We start from the raw sequence: 22,820 nt of genomic DNA, 5'->3' as shown, positions 1-22,820 counted from the left end.
CACACACACCTCTCCAGCTGGCTCAAGGAGAAAGGAGACAAATACGCATATTCCAACACACACAGACAGTTTCTGTCCTTTCAGGAGTGACATGAGGACAGCATACATTAAAGATTACTGTTCCATGTAGAGCTGCAATGAGTAGTTGCAGCTCTACATATACTGACCACCTATTATCACACGATTCATTGTTTTAATCAGCAGAAAATTTATCCACAACTATTTGGGTAATCAATTAATTATTGTTTTTCAAGCAAAAATGCCAAAAATTCTTTGGTTACGGCTTCTCACATGTGAGGATTTACTGTTTTTCCGTGTCTTAACATGACAGTAAACTAAATACAAACATAACACCACACAAACAGCCTGCCACACAACAAAGAGACTCAAGTCATGACCAGCTTTATGCTTACTGACATCTATTTAAGCTTTTTCTGCAAGTTCGCAAGTGAGCAACATGTCTTGTTTCATCAGGCTCCCATGTCAATCAGGAGGAGACATCACAAGTGTAATATAGCGTGGTGAAGGTCAGGACCCCCAACAAGGAGTCACAAGGTAAATGTGAGGAGGGGCCAGATACACAGAGGTCGAGAGTAGAGAAAACTTATTTCAACTACACCAATGCTTGTGTTTACTCTATATATTTGCCTTATTTTTGTTAAGTAGCGGCTAATTTTATCTCCCCAGGACTCTTAAAATTACTTAAATCTACAATACCTGTTTTTCTTGGCTACCTGGGGGCAGTGGAAACAAGTTGTGAATACAACATTAACATATTATCACACATCCAGCAGCTACAGTGCAACATTATTACTCGTTTAGAGCAGTGTTTCTGACCACCTGGTGGATTTAAATCCAAAATTCACTCTCTTTTAGCTCTGTTTTTGGTCTCTGCCAACTCCTGCGGGGAATATCAGTCTGTCTTCTAAACATTTCACTATATTCACAAGCCAAATGCTAACTGTGTCTGTCTACTGGGTGGTGCTGAGCAGCTAGTGTCAAGTTGCCTTTTAGAGCTTTTTCACTGAAAACAGCTGCCTGCTGTGGCTGAAAATGACAATGAGCTGGAAGTCCCTATAAAGCTCTGCAAAGCTGAAGATGAAGGTGATAATTATCTGCAGGTTTATCACTGTGACCCTTTTCACATTGTTATCTTACTTTTATATTACTATTTGATACATTGGTTATGAAAATATCGATTCCAGCCACTTTAAATAGAACACAGCAGTAGATGCTGCCTCATTTCAAGGGGTTACAATCTAAAAGGTACATTTCACAAAAGGACATTTGATGACATCACCTTAGGCTTTAGTTTTAAGTTTTATAGACCAAATGATAAATAAAGAAAAAAATGACTGAGCTGTCGTTATGTCTTAAGCCTTGCTGCTGATTCCCAAGTTGATGCATTTTAGAGAGGAATATTAAAAGATAGGTGCATTACTAGAAAATCAATCATCTCAAGTGAACTGGGAATTGAGTGGGTGTCTTCATCCCAGCAGTTGCATTTAGGTTTAATGTACATCTACATTTGGCAGAAGAGAATAAAGAGCCACAGACCAAAATAGAATAGGCCTCATATAAATTCTGTACACTGGAGGTAAAAGTCAGTGGCATGGCCCTTAACGCTCTTATGTAACTAATGGAGTAACCCTTGACTTGGAAGATCTGACCCCTGTGCATGATAGAGCTGCAAATCCCTCACCACCATCCTTCAAACCAGACTATGACCAGCTGGAATGATGTGGGGGGGGTCTAGCCCTTCAGGGAGGAGGGGCCATGGATGTATTATGAGATCTGGATACAATGTTTCAAGATGGTGCCCCCTTTCTTTCCTAAGGCTGCTACGCAGCACATAAGCAGGCAGTTCTTCAGGCTTCCACATTTCTGGGCCCACAGAGTTCTTGTCTGGTTGGACTCACTGACAGCCAGAATAACAAGAATTTCTGAATAGAGGTGGTCATGACACCTTACTTTATAGTATGACCGTACGGCTTCAACTGTGACACAACAAAGAAAAATTAATAATAAAGGGTGTCTGTTATTTTCAGTACTGTGATGCAATGGAAGGAAGGAAATTTAAATGTAAAGAAGGAAGGACAAAGGTGAATTAAAGGATTACAGGGTGAGGAGAGCCAGGATGAAAAAAAGCAGAGACAGAGTGTGGGATGCTGTGAACAAACTTCTACAGCAGCTGTCAGAACTAAAAGAAAATCATGTCTATCCAACTACTCACCAATCTCCCCATAGAAGCTACCTATCTATGTGGAGGATGGATGCCTCACAATCTTGACAGACGGGTTAGAGGCATTTTACATGAGAGGAATCTATTTTTGTCATATGCATTTGTGGGACATCACTGGTCCCAAAGAGCACTGAAAGATGATAAAATCTTTAGCACTTCATATGGCAGAAGTACTGCATAGAGATGGAATTAAAGTGGTCTGTGATGTGTTAGTAGTGATGTACTGGGCTGCATCACTACATAGTACCACTTTTGGACATGATGGCGTTACTGATGTGTGTGCTGTGTCTCTGGAGCAGAATAAGTTAGTGCGTGTATCCTAACTATGTCATACCACTCATGTATGAATACAGAATGGTCTGGTCAATAGCTACTGCAAAGTAAAATGACAATATCCCAACTAAGTTGTCATCTGTTGGCTCCCCAAGTTAGCTAGCTATCCTGAGGCTCATGCAAATGCCATACTACCAGAGTCAGCACAAACAGCCCACAGCAACACCCTACAAGTTTGGGTGGGTCGCAATTTCCACAGGGAAGCCACAGCTACAGTGCTAATCGTCACTGAGAAAGCTTCCACTTTCTGGTGGAAGTAATATGTTGAAAAGATTCTTCAGGATGGCAAAGACACAGGATTTGCTAGGACGCTCCCAAATTCCCTTTCTTCAGTAGTCTGTTCTTTTGTTCATATATACATACACATATGATGTGATACCATCCAGCAGTCCACCTCTGCTGGAAGCATCATTCTTAACTACTATCTTGGGTAAAATCATTTCACTTCTATCATTTGCATACACCTGTGAGACTTCCATACTTAAGTTAATAAAAACATTGAAGACGTAAAGACTGTCGCCATGAGATAAAGGTAGCTTACTTTATCTTTTTAGTTGATATAAGCATTTGCATGAGGCTGTAGACCTGATCACTGATACAAAAAAATGGAGGCGGGTTTTGTTTTCATTGTGAGATCTGTCCTGCACGCTTATTCTCATCAAATGGTCACCTTTTTACAGGCGCTGAATGACACGCTTTAGCCACTCCATGGCATGCTGAGTCATGATTGTAGGTGTTTTTACACCAGTGGATTTGTGTTACCACTTGAGAGCAGCACCAATTCTTAATGTTCTTTGCACTCGGCCAAGCTGTGTCAAGGAGATGGTCCTAAACTTCAGCTTTTAAGTCTGGATATGCTCAGCTTTCAGTATTTTTTAGTACGAAAGATTTCTATGGTTTGGATCCCCTGGGCGGCCACCTAAAGGTTTAACACTGACTACTATTGTTTAATTAATAAAACTGACATTTTAGCACTTTTTCTTAGCAGACAAGATTCAAATACTGCAAGGGAGAAACGGTAAAAGAAGACAAAAGCACAGTAAACATGTCATATTGCAAACCACAAAGCCTCTGACAGAGATGGAGGTGTGAGGCATCCTGGTCCTATTTTAAAGTAGGTGGTATGTGGTAGCGATAGTTGCACCAACACGTACATCGTACATATATAAAAGAATTTGGGCTTGCTTATCTAGATAGCTGCTTGTGACTAATGGAATCATAGTCTGGCAACTGCACCTGTCTATCTTTTTGGGCCCATTTTAATCAGGCTGATTTATAATCCAATGCACGAAAACATCACAGACAAACTATTAAGAGCCATCCCCTGTCGCTGTCCAGTCAGCTCCACAAAAGCATCATCTCCAGGGCCTTTCTTTTGTGGGATTCTTTGCCATTCAAAAACACGACATAGCCAGCAGCAGTCAGTTTTGTTGTTGTGAGCTTTTCCTCATTCTTTGACAGCAACCCAGGTAAATGTCATGTGCCAGACACAACTTGGCGACTGATATGCAGTTTGACAGCAAAATGTACGACACTGTGCAAGATGTTTTCAAACTGACAGATGACACGGAAAATAATGTCATGAAGTAAAAGGTTGCCACATTTCATGCTGTGCATCAACTTGATCATTTGGAAGAAGTTGCTGTCCTCACTGACAACACAACTGAAGCACAATGCCAGACACCTTCAAGAATAGAAATGTGAGAGCAATGTACAAATATGGTCCAAATAAGGGACCTCATTCACAGATGTAAGTGTACATTGGACAATACAGAGTATAACATTATGCTACACCGGTTTATAGCCTCCTTTGTAGCTTTCAGAGGATGACTTCTGATACTCACTTGCTAGCAGCTATTGTGTTACCAGGGTATTTGGTTAGATGTTCAACACTGATAGCCGCTGCTGGCTTCTAGCCACTAACCATCGGTGCAGACGGTTAACAACTACTGTCCCATGTTAGCTTTTCAGGCTTGTACTGAAGCTGGGGGCTGTTTAACTTACTTGTGCCCCAGTTAGCTGCTAGCTATTGAGTTCTTTCTTGGTGAATAACTGCCGCACAAAGGTAACTACTGTGTGAAAGCAAATATAGCTGTTAGGTGTTACCTGTAGCTCGTTAGCTGTTGTATCAGTCAGGTGTCAGCTGGTGTCCTTGAGCTAGCTGCAGTAGTATGGTAAGTGGTACTAAGTTAACAACGACGTTAACTGTATCGAAGTGTACTTAGGCAATGACTTAGCAAGCAAGAGATTTCAGTCCTCAATCTGGAGGCATTCTTCAAAACCCCTTTGACTGCCTGTCGGTAGGTATATCCTTGTACAGTCACGCACACACGCACGCACACGCTCGCTCATAAACCACACGGTACCGTGGATGTCGGCGGGTCCTCCTGGAACGCGTATTAGCGCAGAGGTCGCTTCCTCCCGGCTTTGGTTTCCGCCGAGGCTCGGTGTGTCCTCCTCGTAGAGCTCCTCTGCGCTCTTTTTTCACATGAAAACGTGTAATTTAACAAGCAGGACGCGTTTCACCTCCTCCATATTTACAGTCTGCCTCTCTCACCCTCTCACTCTCTCTCTCGCGCTCTCTCTCCCACCACCAACAACAACATTATTGACGTCCTCCTCCTGCCACGTGACCAGTCTGCTGGGCCTAAAAATAGACTCAATAGAAACCAATGGAGGCAGACAGACATGGCAGAGATAGGCAGGCGGACAGATACACAGTTTAGTTTGTCCTGCTTGCCAGTTTCACCCCACTTTACCATGTTTCCTACCCATATGGTGCCTCAGGACACACAATGGAGCTGCTGACTTGGACGAACTGCTCACTGTGGGACCCACAGATAACACAGGCAGGGACTGAACACTGGAAGACTTTCAGGACTGTTGCCAATCACTTGAGCAATACTGAGCTGGTCAATAAAAAAAGTACTTTAAAAAACATTTTAATAATCAATTTATTTTTTAAGTTTACTTTATCGAACAAATGGCTCAACATCACACTTTCTGGCCTCTGAGACGACTGTTGGCTTTTACTCACGGCCGGTTTACTGGCTGGTTTTGTTTGAGCGTCTGGGATGTTACCATTGCAGTCTAGTCATGGAGCTAAGCATCAGATTTTAAATATATACATATGTACACATATATATATACACACACACACAGACACACACACAGACACACACACACCCTGTGACCTTTAGCAGCACTTATACTGTTGATCTGAGGGTATTTTCAGAATTCTCAAAGACTCTTCTCACCATCTGGAGAAATAAATATAGCAGCTCCACCCCAGGTGCTTCCAAAAGCCCAAGTTTTACTGCGTGACAATTGTTTTGTTGGTTATTTGTTAAAATGTACTATTAAATCACAATGTCAACTGACAGAGCCTTTAGGTGAGACCAGCTTTATTGCCTGACCTTAAATCCCCTGCCCTGAAGAGAGTCCCCGTATTCAACTTGAGATTTTAAGACCTTCATTACTGGCTGTTGTCCTGCCTATTCTGATCAAAAAACAAAAGTGCAGATTGCCCCGTACCGCCCTCCTTACCTCTTTACTTCTTTCTTAATGCAGTGTGTATGCTTTTCCCATGCTGCTTGACACCAGATTTGCTGTGTGATAATCTGACCAAACACAGAATTATAAAAATTGTAAGCAAAAAAACAGGTACTTCAAGTGAGACAATGTGGCTTTTGAAAGAAGAAATAACATATTATTCCTCTTCCACATGAAAAGTTCAACTCAGGACATAAAATACACCCTTTGTCGATTCAACACACCCAGAAGTTTTGCTGCTACAGCCTTATTTGGTCTGGTATGACAAGACGTTTATGGTGGATACTGTTAGCAAAGTTTACAGACTTTATGGCTCTTCTCTATTTATGCTACTGCTATACCATCTTTTAGCATTCACCATAATCCTATAATTGTCTCTTATGGTCTCAGGAGCCACTGTTCAGCAAAAGTTACACAGTGTCACGTTAAGGCCCTCATCATGTCAGGTGGGAATTAGTGAGGTTTAGTGGTTAAGTGGCCTATATATTCCCAAACATCAATTAAAAAAGCAAAAGCCAATTGTTACTTTAACCAGTAGCAAAGCCGTGTAGCACATTTGCCAGTAAGTTTGCACTAACCAACATTTTTCATGTTTTCCAATAGCCTATGGCATATACTATATGTTGATATCAATAGCATGAGGTGAAGAGTCATATTGGATGCCAAATGTCCATAATTTGACATTATTTTTAGCCATAAACATCTCAGTGATCCTCTGACTTCAGTGGCCTTTGGGACATCTTGCCCCATCATCAGGCTGAAATCTCAGTTTGTCCAACACTTTGGTTTATGACCAAATTCCTGCAAAACTAACGACATTCCTATCGCCCTCAGGTGTACTTTGTGTTTTGTCTGAATTAACAAGCAATAGTTTGCAAACATGCTTGACTATGATGATGAACATGAGAAACTTTTTACCTGCTTAACATCAGCAGGTAAGCATACTGATCTTAGCATTCAGCTCAAAGCACCGCTGTGCCTCAGTGCAACCTCACAGAGCTGCTAGCATCGACGTAGACTCTTGTTCTATTATTCAACTAGCATTTCCAACACTTAGATGGCCATGAATCTTAGCCCACTGTATCATCGTGAGCAAATGTGTTGACAACGACTCACTGAGACAGTCAAATTGCGCAAGCTGAGTACCAAGCAGCCCTCGCTAAGAACGCATGCAAAATACAGTGCAAAGATGTATTTGTGGAGATAGCACAACAGAATCGTGTTGAGACTCAATTTGGGAACGAAGCCTGTGAGGTTTTCAAAACCGATTCAAAAATGACTGTAATTATGATGCATACAGATAAAAACCAGAAACAGAATTAACAGTGACAAGATTTAGATGGACAAAAGGAGAAATCTCTGTTTCATTCATCATTGTTTACAACATAAGGCGAGTAGAGGGAAAGACAGGATAGAAGGAATCATAGTTGAAGCTATAAATATCCCCACTCTTAGCAAAATGTGACTGCAAAACAGATAGATGAGGAGGAGGAGGAGGAGGTGGAGGGAACAGAAATGAAGGAGTTTGGGGAAAATGAGCAAGGAAGGAAGGTGAGGGAATGGAACAGTGCAGGGAGGTTTGAGAAAAGATGAAGGGAGGAAGGAGCGAAGCTGGGAGAGAGATGGAGGAAGGAAAGACGGAAGGAACGCTAGGGAGCGGGATGATGGGGGAAAGGAAATATGAAGGAGAGGGGAGAGCAGAGAAACAAGAAAAGAGAGGAGAAATATTCTGCTTGAACAGAGAAAAACACATAAGGTAGAAAAGAAAGAGAGCGGGGGTGGAATGAAACGACGGAGAGAGTGAGAGACAGAAATAGAGAGAAAGAAAGAGCTATTCTGGTAATGATGTTGTTGCCATGGAGATGCTATCCTCAGTCAGACTACTCCACAGGTGCCTTGTGGGTATTTTTAAAGGACTTCACTGATTGGTGGAGGTCTTTGGAACAGAGGACTGTGGATTGGTTGATATAGGTGAAGGTCAAAGGTCATTCCATTGAATCCCATTACCCTCCAAAAGCTTTCTCATCTACTCGTCCTTTTCTTCTTCCTCCTTCCATTGCTTGCTAGTCTCTTAATAGTCATGAACTTAAGTCAAATAAAGCTAAATATAACACACCATATACTTCTTAATGCAGCATACATGTCTTAAGCATTACACCTACAGACTGTGTTCAGTTTAAAGGAAAGCCCTTATTAACCTTCTCAAGCCAGAGACCTTTGTTTACATTAAAATGCCTGTAATCTATATTTTTATATCAATAGTGGATTACATGACTACTTGTAGCATAGGTGAAAGGGCTTGTTTGCAGTGACAAACCTGCAGAAAATAAACCAACTCTGCAGCTCCCTTCAGCTCTACTGAGTATTTTTGCACCAAATGGCAGACAGACAAAGTGAGCATAAAGGAGCGTTTAGCTGTGAGACAGATATTTCTGTCAGGAGCTGGTGGAGTCCAAAAACAGAGCTAAAAGAGAGTGAATATATCACTCACAGTGCATTCATCAGGTAGACAGAAACCTGACTCCAAATGAATGCTAATGCTGCTCCTTGTCAACTGTAAATAGGCAGCTTGTTGCTGACATATTCACCAAATAAAGCTTTGAAGGTGATAGCACAACAGATAAAACTGAAAGATACTGAATCACACGACAATTAAATGTGGAAAATTAAAGTTAATATTATTAAACCTGCATTTTTTGGTCAGTTGAGAGCAATAAAACTCCTGTGGATTACTGCGACCAACCAGGAAACAGATCAGCCTTGGTAATTTGTACAGATTAAACAACAACATGTAACGTGTTAATTCATGACTTTCAGAAGTGCTAGTTGATGTTTTTTGTCCCCTTTAGACCGAGCCAGGCTAGCTTTTTCCTCTTGTTTCCCATCTTTATGCAGAGCTATGATAGCCTGCTGCTGGCTGTGGCTTATTTACTGTCCACATGTCAAATTGCTATCAATCTTCTTATTTGACTCTCAGCAAGACAGCAAAAAGTGTATTTCCCAAAAGTTCGCCAGATTTTGTTTCTGAGGAAAGCAAAACCCCAATCACAAAGGAATTTGAAATCACACACACACACACACACACACACACACACACACACACACACACACACATACATACACAATATAGCTAATATATATAACATTAACACACCACAGTCACCAAAGACCAACTGCTTTCAGGTGATAGGATGGAAATTCACAAAATTACATATAATTTCTGTTCCATTATGAAATCAGTGTTTCTTTAATTGTGACCTAATGCTGCACCAGTGGGTGGATATAAAATCTCAGACTAATAGAAGCATCACAGGTTCAAACCCACACAGGTAAAAATGCGTCCAGCCATGCTGAAGGAGGGCCAGAGACTTCATTACATTATCACACGGAGAGAAGATGAGAGCGACGGGCCCACTGGTGTCATTAAAAGTTATAAGACAATAAAAGATGAAGACAGAGGGAGTGAGGGAGAATGATGAGAAAAGATGAACGAATAACATGTGAGTTTGTAGCATGCACACACACACACACACACACACACACACACACACACACACACAGCAAAAGGAGCAGTGGTGAGTCAGCCTCCTGTGAGTCACAGGAGAAATCAGAAATGTCAGACAGAAAAAGAGCACACACACACACACACACACAGCTGTAGCCACCAGTTACTGACATTAATGGAGGTAGCCTTGACAACTGTTCTCTTTCCACCTTCTGAGTTAAGAGTCACACACTGATCGCACTGCAGCAACACGTTTTCAGACATCGAATAAGACTGTGACAACAATTTTTACCCACACAGACTTTAGGTGAACATCTGATGGTGAACGGAAGCTCATCTAGAATTCTGCATCGTCCTGTGCTGCGCTCTGAGCCACTGAGGGGTGAACACCACTGAGCCGCTGCTCTTCCGAGTTATCCAAGACTGCAGCGCCCTCAAGAGGAGAGGAAGGGAGGATGCATGAGGTTAACTGATGGTAACAGTGAAACTCAATCACCTCAACTGCCTTTATAAAGATCACTTGACTAAATGTATTTATTACTGTATGTGGCTACAATATACTTTCAGTACTTCCATGTTATGCTTATTTACATCTATTTCAGTACATTTTAGAAGAAAATATCATACTGTTGACTAAATTCATTTGATAGCTTTAGTGGCTGCTTATTGTGCAGCTTCAGATTGTTCATACATAACACAGGATGTCCACAGATGAAATATGCTGCATGGTTGGCGCACTCTCTGAGGAAAATTGTTCCAAGGAGGCAAATATGTACAGTATGTAAAGATTCACGGCAAGAGCCTCTATCAACATTATTCTAATGTGGATAATATTGACATATTGAACTTCACTTAATATACACCTTCTCAACTGCATTATACTGTATGTAGGATAAATTCATCTATATATTCATTTTGCAATTACTGAACACTGGTGTACGACAATATTGTATTTGATCTACTGTAATTGATACACATATCATGTTTCATTCTGATTCCTATTCTGTTTTAACTTCTGCACTATTGTCTGTCTTTACGTCTTGAATTCTCGTTTTTACTTGCTGCATGTTTGTATGAGTATAGCTGGAGGGAGCCTGAGAACTAAGGATTTCACCGCCGGCGAGTGTTTCATTCTAAGTGTTGTGCACAAGAACTTAAAACAGTTTCCACAATAGGTTTTGAAGTACACGTGGTGAAGCACTTGCATGTCAGGAGAGACAGAAACACGTGTCGGTGTGTGCAGAATGTGCACAGTCATTTGACAAACAATGCGTTTTGAAAGCGTTGAAGCATTTGTTTACACTCTTAGTCTGTTTTAAAAAGTTGCATTAGTCACATGAGGGTAAAAATGTGCAGGACAACGAGAAAAGGCAAGCAGCCACTGACAGAAACTGCGAGCTCCCTGCAATGAACGAGCGAACATGACGCACATGGACTATCCAGCGTGGATGAGGTCTGAAGACTTACAGCTCTTACTAAGTAAACTCAAACATGTGTGCGCTAGCTAATAGCTATGCAACGCGGTGATTACCGTGAGATCACATAATGTACCAGCTGTACAACCCGTGCGTAACATTACGCACTGTGCGTCCACAACCGACTGCTAATGCGCAGTAGCGCACATGTCCTGCGGATACATAAGTGAAAGGGAACTTATTATCATAGACTCATCATGTTGACAGCGGCTGAACGTCTGCGAGAGGACGCTTTCTCACGTTGTGGAGCGATGCGTGTGCGCCTCAGCCAGCAAGCTCTCCGCACTCTGCATCATACTAAGACTTCCAGATGTGATACTTGCTGATAACACTAATAATACTTCTGATCTTTACTGTACTTGCGTAAAATTTTCAGTGTGGGTGTTTTACTTGTAACGGAGTGACCAATCTGGAGTACTTCTTCCGCCACTGCACACACTGGATGAGTTCTATTCCACTGATTACATCATCTCGTTCAGCTCCTGTATGGTTTGTTACCAAAACCTCTAGAACACTTTTCAGATCAACTATAAATGATTGGAAACAAATGGGTTTCATAATCAGCATTAACAGCAGGCCTACTATCAGCGGAGGTAAGAGCAGCAGTATTAGTCATAATATTAGTGATGATAGTAGCAGTGATGCTGCGATGCCAGAGGTGTTGAATAATTAGAGTTGGGTCCATTAATCCAGCGGCTAATTGTTCTGATTTGCCTCGTCTGCTTCTAATGAGCAGCTACGACTCCCTGGCATACACTCCCCCTCCTCCCTCGCCTCCACCTCCTCCATCACCCCACTCCAGTGTTGTCAAGGCAACAAACCTTTACACCGGAGCTGTTAGTCATCGGTCCACGCAGCCCAGCCCCCACCCTTCTCTCGTGATGTTGCTGTGACGTTATTGTGACAAGTCCACTTCAATGTCCGCGAATAGATTTATTTATATATTAAATATCTGAGTTGGACTGCAAGACAGAAGTTTTCTGTGATAATGCATGAGCGTAATAGAGGGCTAATAATGATAACAACGGCGCATGTGGTGGTGTAACACTGCAGTTAGTTATTTCCTCCTCACAGACTTGCTGTCACATGGGTTGAGCTTATAGGAGGGTATCCAAAACACACGCACACACACTTATCTGCATGGCCACAGGGAGGAGGAAGGCGGGTCTGTAAATACACGCCAGGACTTCCTTGGGAGAGCAGAGCGGATCCTGCAGCGCAGTAAGTGTTTCAACTCTTTCTTATTTTAACCCCCTTTCCCATTTAGAAACTGCCATTTTTTTAACGCTGTCATCATAACTACCAAAGCAGAAGTGAAATGATACCCACAGAGTGAAACACAGTGTGGAGCCGTGCAGATCCCCAGCAGCGGCAGGTAACAGGTGACAGCTCCCTGTGGGACCTGACGCCTGCCAGCAGCCTTTGATTTCCTCTGGTTCTCTATGATATGATTGTAGACGTGGCGGTGTGTCTGTGTGGGAACAGCTCTCTGATGTGTCTGGATCGGGGGTGATAATTGACTTAGGTGTCTTGGAGCGGGCGGTGCTGTGTGCAGGAGCTGCGATCATGAGGCGAGCGGGCAGAAAGCCATTTGATTTCTGCTCTGCTGAAGTCCGATCAGCTCCGTGCGACACTTCCTGCATGGAAGCCCGTCGTCGTGTTTGTGTTGCATGACTCTTCCGCTGATGGAAAACACGATAAAAAAGCAGCAGATGCGGGTTCCGTATCTTTTTTTTTTTTTTTTTTTTTTGAAGAGTTTATTTTGAGAATATTTGCTCCAGCTGAGCTTCTTTACCTGCAGCCCTGCCTTTTCTTAGTTTTCTGAATTTAATCATTTGACGTTTATCTACTAATCAAAGTTGTTTTTTTTTTTTTTTGTTACCGTTGTGAGGTACTTATACTTGACTCGAGTATTCCCATCTTGTGTTACTACTTCATTTCAAAGGGAAATACCTTAATTTTATCCCACTGCATTTCCCTGACATTTATAGTTACTTTTAGGACGAAGACTTTACATACATATAAAACTCAAGATCGGAATCTAAAATATTATTTGTAGTTAGATATTAAACAACCCAACAGTTAAGTAACTCAAATTAACCCTGTCTCAACCAACTGCAACAGTAAAATACTGCTTTCATGTGAATGCATCAATTACAGTGATCTAGTAATATAATTACACTGTCAGGGGCCATTCTCATACAAAGATAAAAAAAAAAAAAACTATATACAAGTCTGTCTATATGATTGCATATACAAGATATGAATGGAAGTGTATCTGTGTTACAAATATCACAAGAACAGGAATGAATGGAAAATGAAAGTGCACATCGCACTGCAAATGGACGTACTGTAGGAAACTGCACAGTGGACTCAGTTTGAGGTGTAGTATGGCAATAGTGTATGAAAATAGTCCTCGTCAGTGTCTGGGAGGGAAGATCTGTGGTGCATGTTGGTGCTTTGGCCAGTTATCTGATATAAGAGACATCCATGTAATTGCAGCTGATACAAGGGCTCACTGTTCTCGGATTTGTCACTTGATATCATCATGACAACCATTTTTTCCCATGGGTTTGTGTATGAAATCCAGATTTGGTTGCTCTTAGCAGCACAGGAGTCGCTGACGGCACTGCAGTGGAAGCTGATGGCCTTCATTGGCTTTGCTGTGGGGATGAGGAAAAACCAGTCTTGAGACATTCATGGCCCTTTGTGCGATGGAACACTTTAGCATGACCAGATTAAGCTGTTAGGTGACCCCTGACCTCTCTGCAGTTAAATATCCTTTTGTACCACACTAAGGCTTCAATGACTCAATGTCAATTACAAAGGAGGGAAACAATCTGTTACCACATACAGAAACCTGATTACTTCACCATGTGGTGCTCTGCAATTGTCTTTCTCTACCTCAGCTTTGTAATTCAATTCATTTTCCTATAGTTCAAGGAAGAGTGCAGCTCAAGGCATCAGTTGCAGTCCGTAATCTTTCTGTCTGTCATTCTCAGATCATGGACAACCCTGTTCCACGTGCTCGCGGCTTGATGTTTGTGTGGCTGGTGGGAGCGTCACAGGTTCTGGGTCTGGCCTCGGTGGTGCTGACCGCTGTGTGGATGGGTCACTATTCCGGGGGCTTCGCCTGGGACGGCTCAAGGAGGGAGTTTAACGTACACCCTCTGTGCATGGTACTGGGGCTGGTCTTCCTGCAAGGTGACGGTGAGTCCACTCTGATCACTGATCAGTGCACGCTGTCGCTCTCGGAGGAAACTGCAGTTTCACATCCTATGATAAATTTTCACTGGACAAATGGTGTAGTTGCATGATGAGTGCCTCAGCCTACGGAGGCCAACAGTTGTCAGTTGTTGACACCAGTTTATACGTATCAAATAACATACAATCTAAGACTAGCGTGTTCTTCCAAGCCGTCCCTGAACACAACGCACACAAAGCGGTTGATATCTGTAGATGCGGAGTGTCATGCTTTCCAAGAGAAATGGACAAACGCATTTGTGAGTGTGTCCCCGCAAAGAAACTTAGACATGAATGATGAAAAGGGCTAATCTCAACAGTCGTTAGAGCCCCAAACATACTGAACTGAACGAGCTGCAAGGACAAACGCACATGGGTAAAGTTAACGCTCTTCAGTGGAGTTTGCACGCTCAACAAGCAGCTTCCACAGACCACATTCTGACAGAGACAGTGTTCTGCAGGCAAGTTCTCTCAGAGCTTCTCAGCCCTCTGCTCTCAAAATGTGAGACCGTTTCAAGTGAAATTAAAGCTGTGACAAGTTCAACTGGAAAGAGGAAACACTGAGCGTTTTCCCACAAGAACAAGAGCCTGTTACGGCATCTGAACATGCTGCTTGGTTTGAAAACTGCTTCAGGCATCTGGTGAGTTTCACAACATGAAAAATAAAGTAAAGGAACATTACATGCATATTTCTATATTACATATACATATTTGCTGTCTGTTGTGGAATCAGCTGATGCAAAGCAAACCCTGCAGTAAAACCAGGCTGAACTAAAGCAAATCTGCCTGAGAACTCTGTTACACCACCACATTCACACCAGCATCTTTTTCATTCAATGCGTATACAATCAAAACATGTTCAAAAAACAAAATCTTGAACATCCTCGGTTTCCTCCATATCCATAAAATCCACCAAAGCTTCTGTTCCAAAGTCATTCTCCAAACTTTTGAGCTGTAATCTTTGATGTCTAAAAATCCTCTGCAGTGTCAGTTAGAGGTCCTTGCAGGAATTGAGCCCTTGTCTCTGCCCGTCTGCTCTTACATCATTTTGTAGTCATGGTTACGTGCCGTCATTTTCAGATAGCCTTTTGTAAATTGAGTGAAACTGGAAGCAGACGTAAGTGGATGCTGTGTTTTAGTCAGCCTGTTGGTGCTTGTCTGCGGTTAGGACAATGCACGTGTGTGTGTGTGTTAGCCTAAAGCACTGTGTTGCAGACCCTTTGCATTAAGCTAACACTAGCCAGACACGCATCAAGGCGCCACCCGCCACCCTGCAGGTCTGATTTATACAGAGGGAAGGAGAAATGGTTTGGATCATTGTCAGCTTGTGTGTGTGTTTGGGACATGTCCAGTGAAGCTTTGACAGAGTGGCCCAGCAGGGAATGGAACCAGCGGCACAGAGAGGAGCCAGTCAGCAAACTCAGCAGCATCTTTCTCAGCCACAGAGCAAAAGGATGAGGACCTTTTCAAAACTGGACCCTGTAGGTCGTCTGTGTTATACCGCTGCTGTGACTGGGCAGCACCTGAGTAAAGCTTATGCATATGTGAGGGGGGAGGAGGGGGCTCCCTTGGGAGGGTCAACAGTGGTGTCACAGTGGCCTTGGCCATGTTTGATTATTGAACATATGTCACATTAAAATGTGTGTTGACTGGAACTGCTTCTGAGGCGTCTGATGTCAGATGGCAGAGATGAGGACGATGATGATGATGATGATGATGCTGCTCTCAGCTGGTTTTCCAGGTTTGGATCGGTCAGTCTTGAGCAGAACTGTGGAAGTTTGTTGCTTTGCAGCTCAGTGACTTCATGCTGAAGGTTGTCAGGCTGTGTGTGTAGCTGAGTCCACAGCAAACCGTGTAGCAAATATGTTCAGTTCCTTTTGTTGACTGTTCATAGTTGTGAAACTCCCCTAACGCCTGAAGAAATGCCTGGAGTTTTCACACTCGGCAGCATAAACACGTGGCCTTTGTTCCTTTTGTTTCCTCTATCCAGTTGAACTTGTCACAACTTTAATTTCATCAGTTACAAATCAGACAGCAGACAACTTTCTGTGGTGAGAAAGATTTTTCTTTTTCCTCAACTGTAATTTCCCCCATTACCTTTTCTCACGGAGATGGTTAAAGTCGGAGAGTCTGGCAGTCAGCAAGTCACGCTTTTTACATCATTTATCTTCACTTCCATCCAGTCACATGTGAGGCTGCATCATGTCAGGTTTGGTATGTGTGACATAATTTCAATTTTAACTGAAACATTTGGCCCTAATTAATGATATCCAGTATTCAAAAGACCCCATAATCATATTCTGGTTTATGAAATAATAATTCCACATTCAGGATATCAGTAATTACACATGCAGATAATAAACAAATAATATAAAGGTGTTCTGCCAGTAGAAATGCTTCCTGTGCCTCTGAGCAGTACACATTATGAATACAGAGTGCAGGTTGTTCTTAATGTGCAGGTGTTTATGAAACAGGTGACAGGCTGCAGAGAGAAGACACTGCTGCTCTGGTAATGACAACTATGTGCCATTACTAGTGTTTGCACAGTGCATGGACACGAAGTCATCAGAAGTCTCTACAGCTGTGATGCTTCAGAGGAAAGGATGTCTCATTTCTCCAAAAACACATTTCCTCCTTTCTTCTCTCCTCACATGGTTTCTTTGTGTCTCTCTATTAATCCTCAGTGGGAGGGACTAAGACTCAAGGAAAGGACAGCAGTGAGGGAGACTTGGGATGCACCCTTTATGTCACCAGGCCTCAGAATGTAATATTTCATGAAGATGTGTGCTTGAAATTCACTGTGTCACTTTCTGGTGTGATCAGCCCTTTAAGTTCCTTTTTTTTATCATTCTACACACAACTACTTCCTTCATCTTCTGTGTGTAGAGCTGAGTGTAGCACCATGAACGCCTTTGCGGAGAGACTGTCCAAACGTGTGTATTTAACAGTCATTGTTAATAATGGCTGCTGGCTTTGCACCCTGCCTTCCACTGTGGCCTCTCTGAACAGCCATCACCTTTGCCTTCACATACGTTTGGATGGCACCTGTCCTCCTAACTGTTGCTCTCCAAGTTTTCCATGATGCGTTCATGCTGCCTGCCTGCCTGAAATGAAGACAAAGTGAGATGTCCCTGTTTGTCCTCCTCTGTTTCGCGCCTGCAGCCCCGGGTACTTTTGCTAATGAGAGTAATCAGATTAGTTTAACTGGTTCACAGCTGTCTGTTACAGAGCTAGATTGCATTAGAGCCATAAAAGCAAAGGTCAGCTGGACATTAGACGGGGACTGATGAGGGGGGTTAGGAAGAGATGGAAACAGCCCGGGGACACACACACCTCAGAGCAGACTCACTGTCATCCAGTCTGCTTTTGTTGCTTCAGGCCACGTCCACAGGTAAGTGAATACATCTGACAGCCAGTCTTTTTTCTCTACAGTCTGTATCCACACTTTATCAGCAGCTTTGGTCTTTGGAATCGGACACACTGTGGTCTTCATGCTCATTCTGTAAATGGCACTTCACGCTGACAAATGCTTTGTGGGAATGGTATGAAGCTGTGGCCACAAGTGGCTAAGAGAAAGAGTTTAAACTGGACTCCATTAGCAGTTGTGTGGAGTTCAAACTTTAGCTCTAATGAAACCATTACAATTGTCTTCACTGTCAGTGCATGAAGATATGAGCCAGAAGTTGTTGAACATTGTAGTTTTTACTGGAAAGGTTTCATTAGAAATATGACTTGATATATTCTCTTCATTTTCCTTCACAGTCATTGATTCTCTGTAAGGTTATGAAGATATTCCTGGTTTCCCAGTTTTATCAGTTACTGATGTATTCATTGTCCTGGGTGTTTTGAGATTTGCTTTCCCTGTTTGATTAGTTGTTACAGCCTTTTCTATGAAGATGTGTCGCTTCACACTGTGAATTCGATGCTGTGTGTCTTGTAAACTCATTGCTGAGAGTTTGCATTTTCCGAAGAGAAAGTGACTTAATGTTCTTGTAAAACCACCTCTCTCGCTCTCTTTGTCTCTGTCTCTCCAGCCATCCTGGTCTACAGAGTATTTCGAAATGAGGCAAAAAGGAACGTAAAGCTGCTTCACGGCATCATTCACCTGCTCGCCCTGATCGCCAGCATCGTAGGTGAGAGAGAGATGTGCATGTTCGAGAAGCTGAGAGAGAGAGACGGGAGAAAAAGATGCCTAAATTATGTTGTGTGTGTGTGTAGGTATTGTAGCTGTGTTTGACAACCACAATGCGGCAAAGATTCAACACATGTACAGTCTGCACGGCTGGTGCGGCATGGGTACCTTAGTCTTATTCTGCATACAGGTACACACATACACGCGTGCACTAGTAACACATGAAGGAATAAAAATATAAGAGTAATGTGCATTAAAAGTGTAACACTAACTTGTCACCTCTCTCCACTCTCCTAGTGGGTGATGGGTTTGCTGTTCTTCCTGTTTCCTGTTGCATCATCAAGGTTACGAGCCTTGTATCTCCCCATCCACGTGTTCTGCGGTCTGGCTCTGCTGATTATGGCCATAGGGACTTGCCTGCTAGGCATCACAGAGAAACTCCTGTTCAGCATCATGTAAGGCTGTCTGCCTGTCTGTCTGCATCTGTCTGTCTCTGCTGTCTTATTATCATAAAACAACACAGTCACTCGCTTACGCTTACTTGAACGGTATCTAGCAGTGCTGATAGTTTTGGTTTCATTTGCTCAAGTTTTCTGAGATATGCATCTCTGGGAATTCTACCACCACACCAAGACGACTAGAAAAGACAAATTTCCTAAAGAAAATTCAGGTGTGCTTGTTTACGCCAACTGTATCAGGTGCCAATACTGTAAATGTGCTACATGAGAACGTTTGAGGTGTTATTTGAAGAATAATCTCTTAAAAGCATTCAGAATTTTAGCTTCAAGTTTAGGCTCTGAACTGTCACTTCGTATGTAAGCCCTCCAATCAATCAAATGCCTGAAGGGGTTTTCACACCCAGCAAATTCAGGTGTCATTCTGATTAATGTCTTTCTCTATCTCTCTCTCTGGGCCCAGGTCAACCTACTCCCAGTTTCCTCCAGAGGGGGTACTGGCCAACACCTTGGGGATCGTGCTGGTGTGTTTTGGGGTGCTGCTGGGCTACTTGATCACCAAGGAGGAGTACAGACGTCCGCCAAACCCAGAGGAAGAGTCTCTGTCTGTCCACTTTAAGACCCTGACTGAAGGGAGGTCACCCACCACACCCTGACCTCAGCAGGACATGTGACCCGTCTGGACACAGTGTCCTATCAACAGACTAGCTGTGCTACTAGTTACGAATGGCTGTGTTCAGAATAGAGTGTTACCAAGCTAACCTATTTGATATATGACTTTCTCCCAAACTTATTTATTTCTGCTTTATGTGGATCATTAACAGAAGAAGTCTTGCAAATGCTCATTGCAGTAGAAGGAAAATAGTATCACACCTGTCATACAGCTTCAAGCAGGAACGCAAGCAGCTCAAGCTGACCAATCACAGTTCTTGTTGTCTCCGCATGGTATCTCTGTCGCTGCTACAGTCCCAATGTATAGTGTACAGTGTAACCCCTTAATGCAGAAGTACGAATGTAGTTTACGTGTATCTACAGCTCAGAAACACTGTCGTGGACTAACCACATTTACAGGTCTATGGCCTTCCACTAGAGTTCTGCTCAAGCCTAAACCTGAGACCCAGGCCCGGTCCATAACTGTATCTTTAACACCAGACCCGACTTAACCTGACTGTTTTTGCCAAAACTGAGACCTTACTGAGACTTTGTTAGAGCCACCAGGTCAAGTAGCAGAATTCTACATCCCACTACAACCCACTGCATGTGAATGTGAAACAAATATTTGCTTCTGTTTGCAAGACTGATTCTGACTTGGGAAACCTGGATTGGCAAAATGCTGTCATGAAATGAGTTGCTACCTTCTGATGCCAATGAATCTGTTATCCAACTGAATGTTTTATAGTCAGATCACTTTGTAGAGTGATCGTGTCGGGACGTGCATGACAGTTTATGAGTTTAACGGTTTTAATCCAGGACTTTGAGTATTTGGATCACTAAGCTTGTGAAAAACAAGGTGTGTCAAATTTAGCAGTCTGCATCTGTATTTCAACGTATTTCAATATTTTCTGCTGTTCTGTATGTTATTTTTTTTACTATGTATCTTGAGCATCTTTGGCACAAACGTTCTTTTTTCGGTTGAACTAAGTCGTTTCCTGAGTGCACACTGGGCAGCTGGATCATTTAGGGAAATGTGAATGGGCTCGGTATCCTGACTGCTGAAGGACTCAGATAGTACAGTTTGGCTTTGTTACACACCAAAAGTCAAACTGATGCAAAACATTATGCTCGCATTTGACCTTCTCCTTGACCTACGCAATCCATTTGGAACCACCCATGTCTGCCATCTTGATTTTCTCAATTTTGGTCTGATCACTGAGGATAAGTAAAAGTAGATCAATTGAAACGTAACTTAAAATTCCAGAAAGTTTTTCAAGTGGCTAAAAGCTGTGATGTTTGCACAATTCATTCCTCTGCACATCAATATGTAAAGCTGCAACGAGACTTGTGCCAAGTGATCATCCAAGACCAATCAGTCTTTATTAAACTAAACTTTTAAAAGTCAGAAGAAAAGGTCTCGTGGAGGGTTTAGCTTTTGTGCAAATTATTTACGTCACACTACTTTTGTAGGTCACAACACTATTAATTGCATTCAAACTAAGCCTTTCCTTTTATCTGATGTCCCACAGGATCTGTACCTGTCCCAGATCCAAGTGGCAAGAAGCCCAGTCAGTGCAGTTTGTCCTTTAAACAATGCAGAAACAAATTGCACTCCGTTGGTAAGTCGTCTGTATTTAAAGGGAAAATTCTCCACTTTATATGTGGATGTCCAGTTAGTGTTGATAAATTTAGTCAACTGAAGCAATAAATTCCTCAATGTGTGTTGTATTGACCGAGCAAAGACTGACTTCTCCTGCTGTAAAAATCCTTTCTTCCCACCGCAGATGCATCATTTGATGTTTGCACAGTGAAGCAGCTGGTGTTAGAAGAGCTACCGGCTTTGTCAGTTCTCTGCCTCTGGGCAGCCAGAGGGCGCGTAGCCGCTCAAAAACAAAACTTCTTTGTTCACTTTTGTTGTACTGCAAACTAGCTCACAGTCAAAGTCAAGGTATCTTTACTATCCCCCAGGGGCAGCTTGTTGTACAACTAGCAGTAAGCACATAACGATCACAATCAACATGATTTCATAATAAGAGAAGTAAACCCCACAGGCCTGTACCGGCATCCGAGCTTATGTGTGTGTGTTAGTGTGTGTTGCTGCTGTAGATGTCCTGGATAAACATGCTCTGAGGATAATGAAAGAGCTACATGAAAAAGAAACCACTCAGCACCATGGCAACGTGGGCATCAGAAGCATACACGCAGTGCATCCTGGGACATATATGCCCTGCTGGCAGGAGAACTCAGCTTTCCTGTCAGCGTAGTCGGCGCTAAGGATTTTATTGCTTCAACTGACTACATTTACCATCAACACTAAGAGACATCCACGTTAAATGTGGTCAAATTTCCCTTTAAATGCAGTGTCTTGAAGAAAATATCTGTTCAGTATGTATCCAGATGTGTTATCAGTGTTACTGATGGTTACTTGATGCATTTTTACCTATAGCTCTTAAATTCATATCTTTGAATGTTCAACCAAATTAAAAACATGTAGCTATGTATATATATTTGGCTCCAGGACTCAGCACCAGTGCCTAACACAAAGCTGTCACTTATGTTGTTTGTGTTTGACAGTATCATCTTTCAAAGGGAGGTCTTAACCCCACTGGGACAACCTGAAATAAACAAAAATGTGTGAAACGGCAGTTTGTCCAGTTGTGTTTTTCACATGACGTAAACTTCTGATGTCATAAAGCCGCATCAGGTTTGGGTGGCTGTTTATTTAAAAGCAGTTACAGCAGATCGAGCGGAGCACCGGCACATCTAGCAGCTAAAGAGCCAGATGACACCACTCAGGTACTGTATCACAATTTTTAGCAATTTCTTTTGCAGGTTTGCAGGCAAGAGTTTACATTCAAATGATCAAATATCGCGTCTTTCATTGACTGTATATACAGTCTTTCTGAGCACAGTGAGAGGGGTGCTAATACTTTTGATTCTGTGAGGATATTTTTCTGATAACACTTGTGCAAGACATCGCTCTGTAACACTGGGTTGTGGGAGTACCACCAAATAAATCTCTATGAACACTGAAGCCTTTAAATCTGGTGTGTGTGGCAACCTTCCCACTCTGGTGCACAGGTAGCGATTTCACGTCAACCAGTAATGATTGGTTTACCAGAGCTGAAGGGGGAGCAACTGTAGTGACGGAGCATGCTACGGCAACTAGGAGAAAGATACAGACACATTTCATAAGATCGAGATGAGTGTTTGTGTAATTACTCTCATT

The 22,820-nt window shown here is 42.5% G+C and overlaps 2 protein-coding genes across 5 annotated transcripts in view; one reads left to right on the top strand and one right to left on the bottom strand.

Annotated features, from left to right (window-relative positions):
• hdac5 (histone deacetylase 5) overlaps nt 1-5,185 on the bottom strand; it is a 58,069-nt gene extending 52,884 nt beyond the window's left edge. For 2 of the 3 annotated variants that reach the window (XM_076751663.1, XM_076751664.1), the window contains exon 1: nt 4,942-5,158. The gene's annotated coding sequence lies outside the window, so the exon portion shown is untranslated. Of the gene's footprint in view, nt 1-4,941 lie in introns of all 3 variants that reach the window. The other variant, XM_076751662.1, reaches the window with a different exon arrangement.
• Nucleotides 5,186-12,048: 6,863 nt separating this feature from the next.
• On the top strand, nt 12,049-22,235 carry cyb561 (cytochrome b561). Of its 2 annotated transcripts, XM_076753678.1 has the most exons (6): nt 12,049-12,328; nt 14,110-14,317; nt 18,385-18,483; nt 18,569-18,672; nt 18,780-18,937; nt 19,401-22,235. In XM_076753678.1, exons 2-6 carry the CDS (start codon nt 14,113-14,115, stop codon nt 19,591-19,593), a joined length of 759 nt encoding a protein of 252 aa, XP_076609793.1. In that variant the 5' UTR covers nt 12,049-12,328; nt 14,110-14,112; the 3' UTR covers nt 19,594-22,235. The 2 variants fall into 2 exon arrangements, with proteins under 2 accessions (XP_076609793.1, XP_076609794.1); XM_076753679.1 differs by lacking the exons at nt 12,049-12,328; nt 14,110-14,317 and adding an exon at nt 17,521-17,741.
• The last annotated feature ends 585 nt before the right edge of the window (nt 22,236-22,820 follow it).

The sequence above is a fragment of the Chaetodon auriga genome, chromosome 16 (genome assembly GCF_051107435.1).
Source record: "Chaetodon auriga isolate fChaAug3 chromosome 16, fChaAug3.hap1, whole genome shotgun sequence".
NCBI lineage: Eukaryota > Metazoa > Chordata > Actinopteri > Chaetodontiformes > Chaetodontidae > Chaetodon > Chaetodon auriga.
This window is presented reverse-complemented; position numbering and strand designations above follow the sequence as displayed.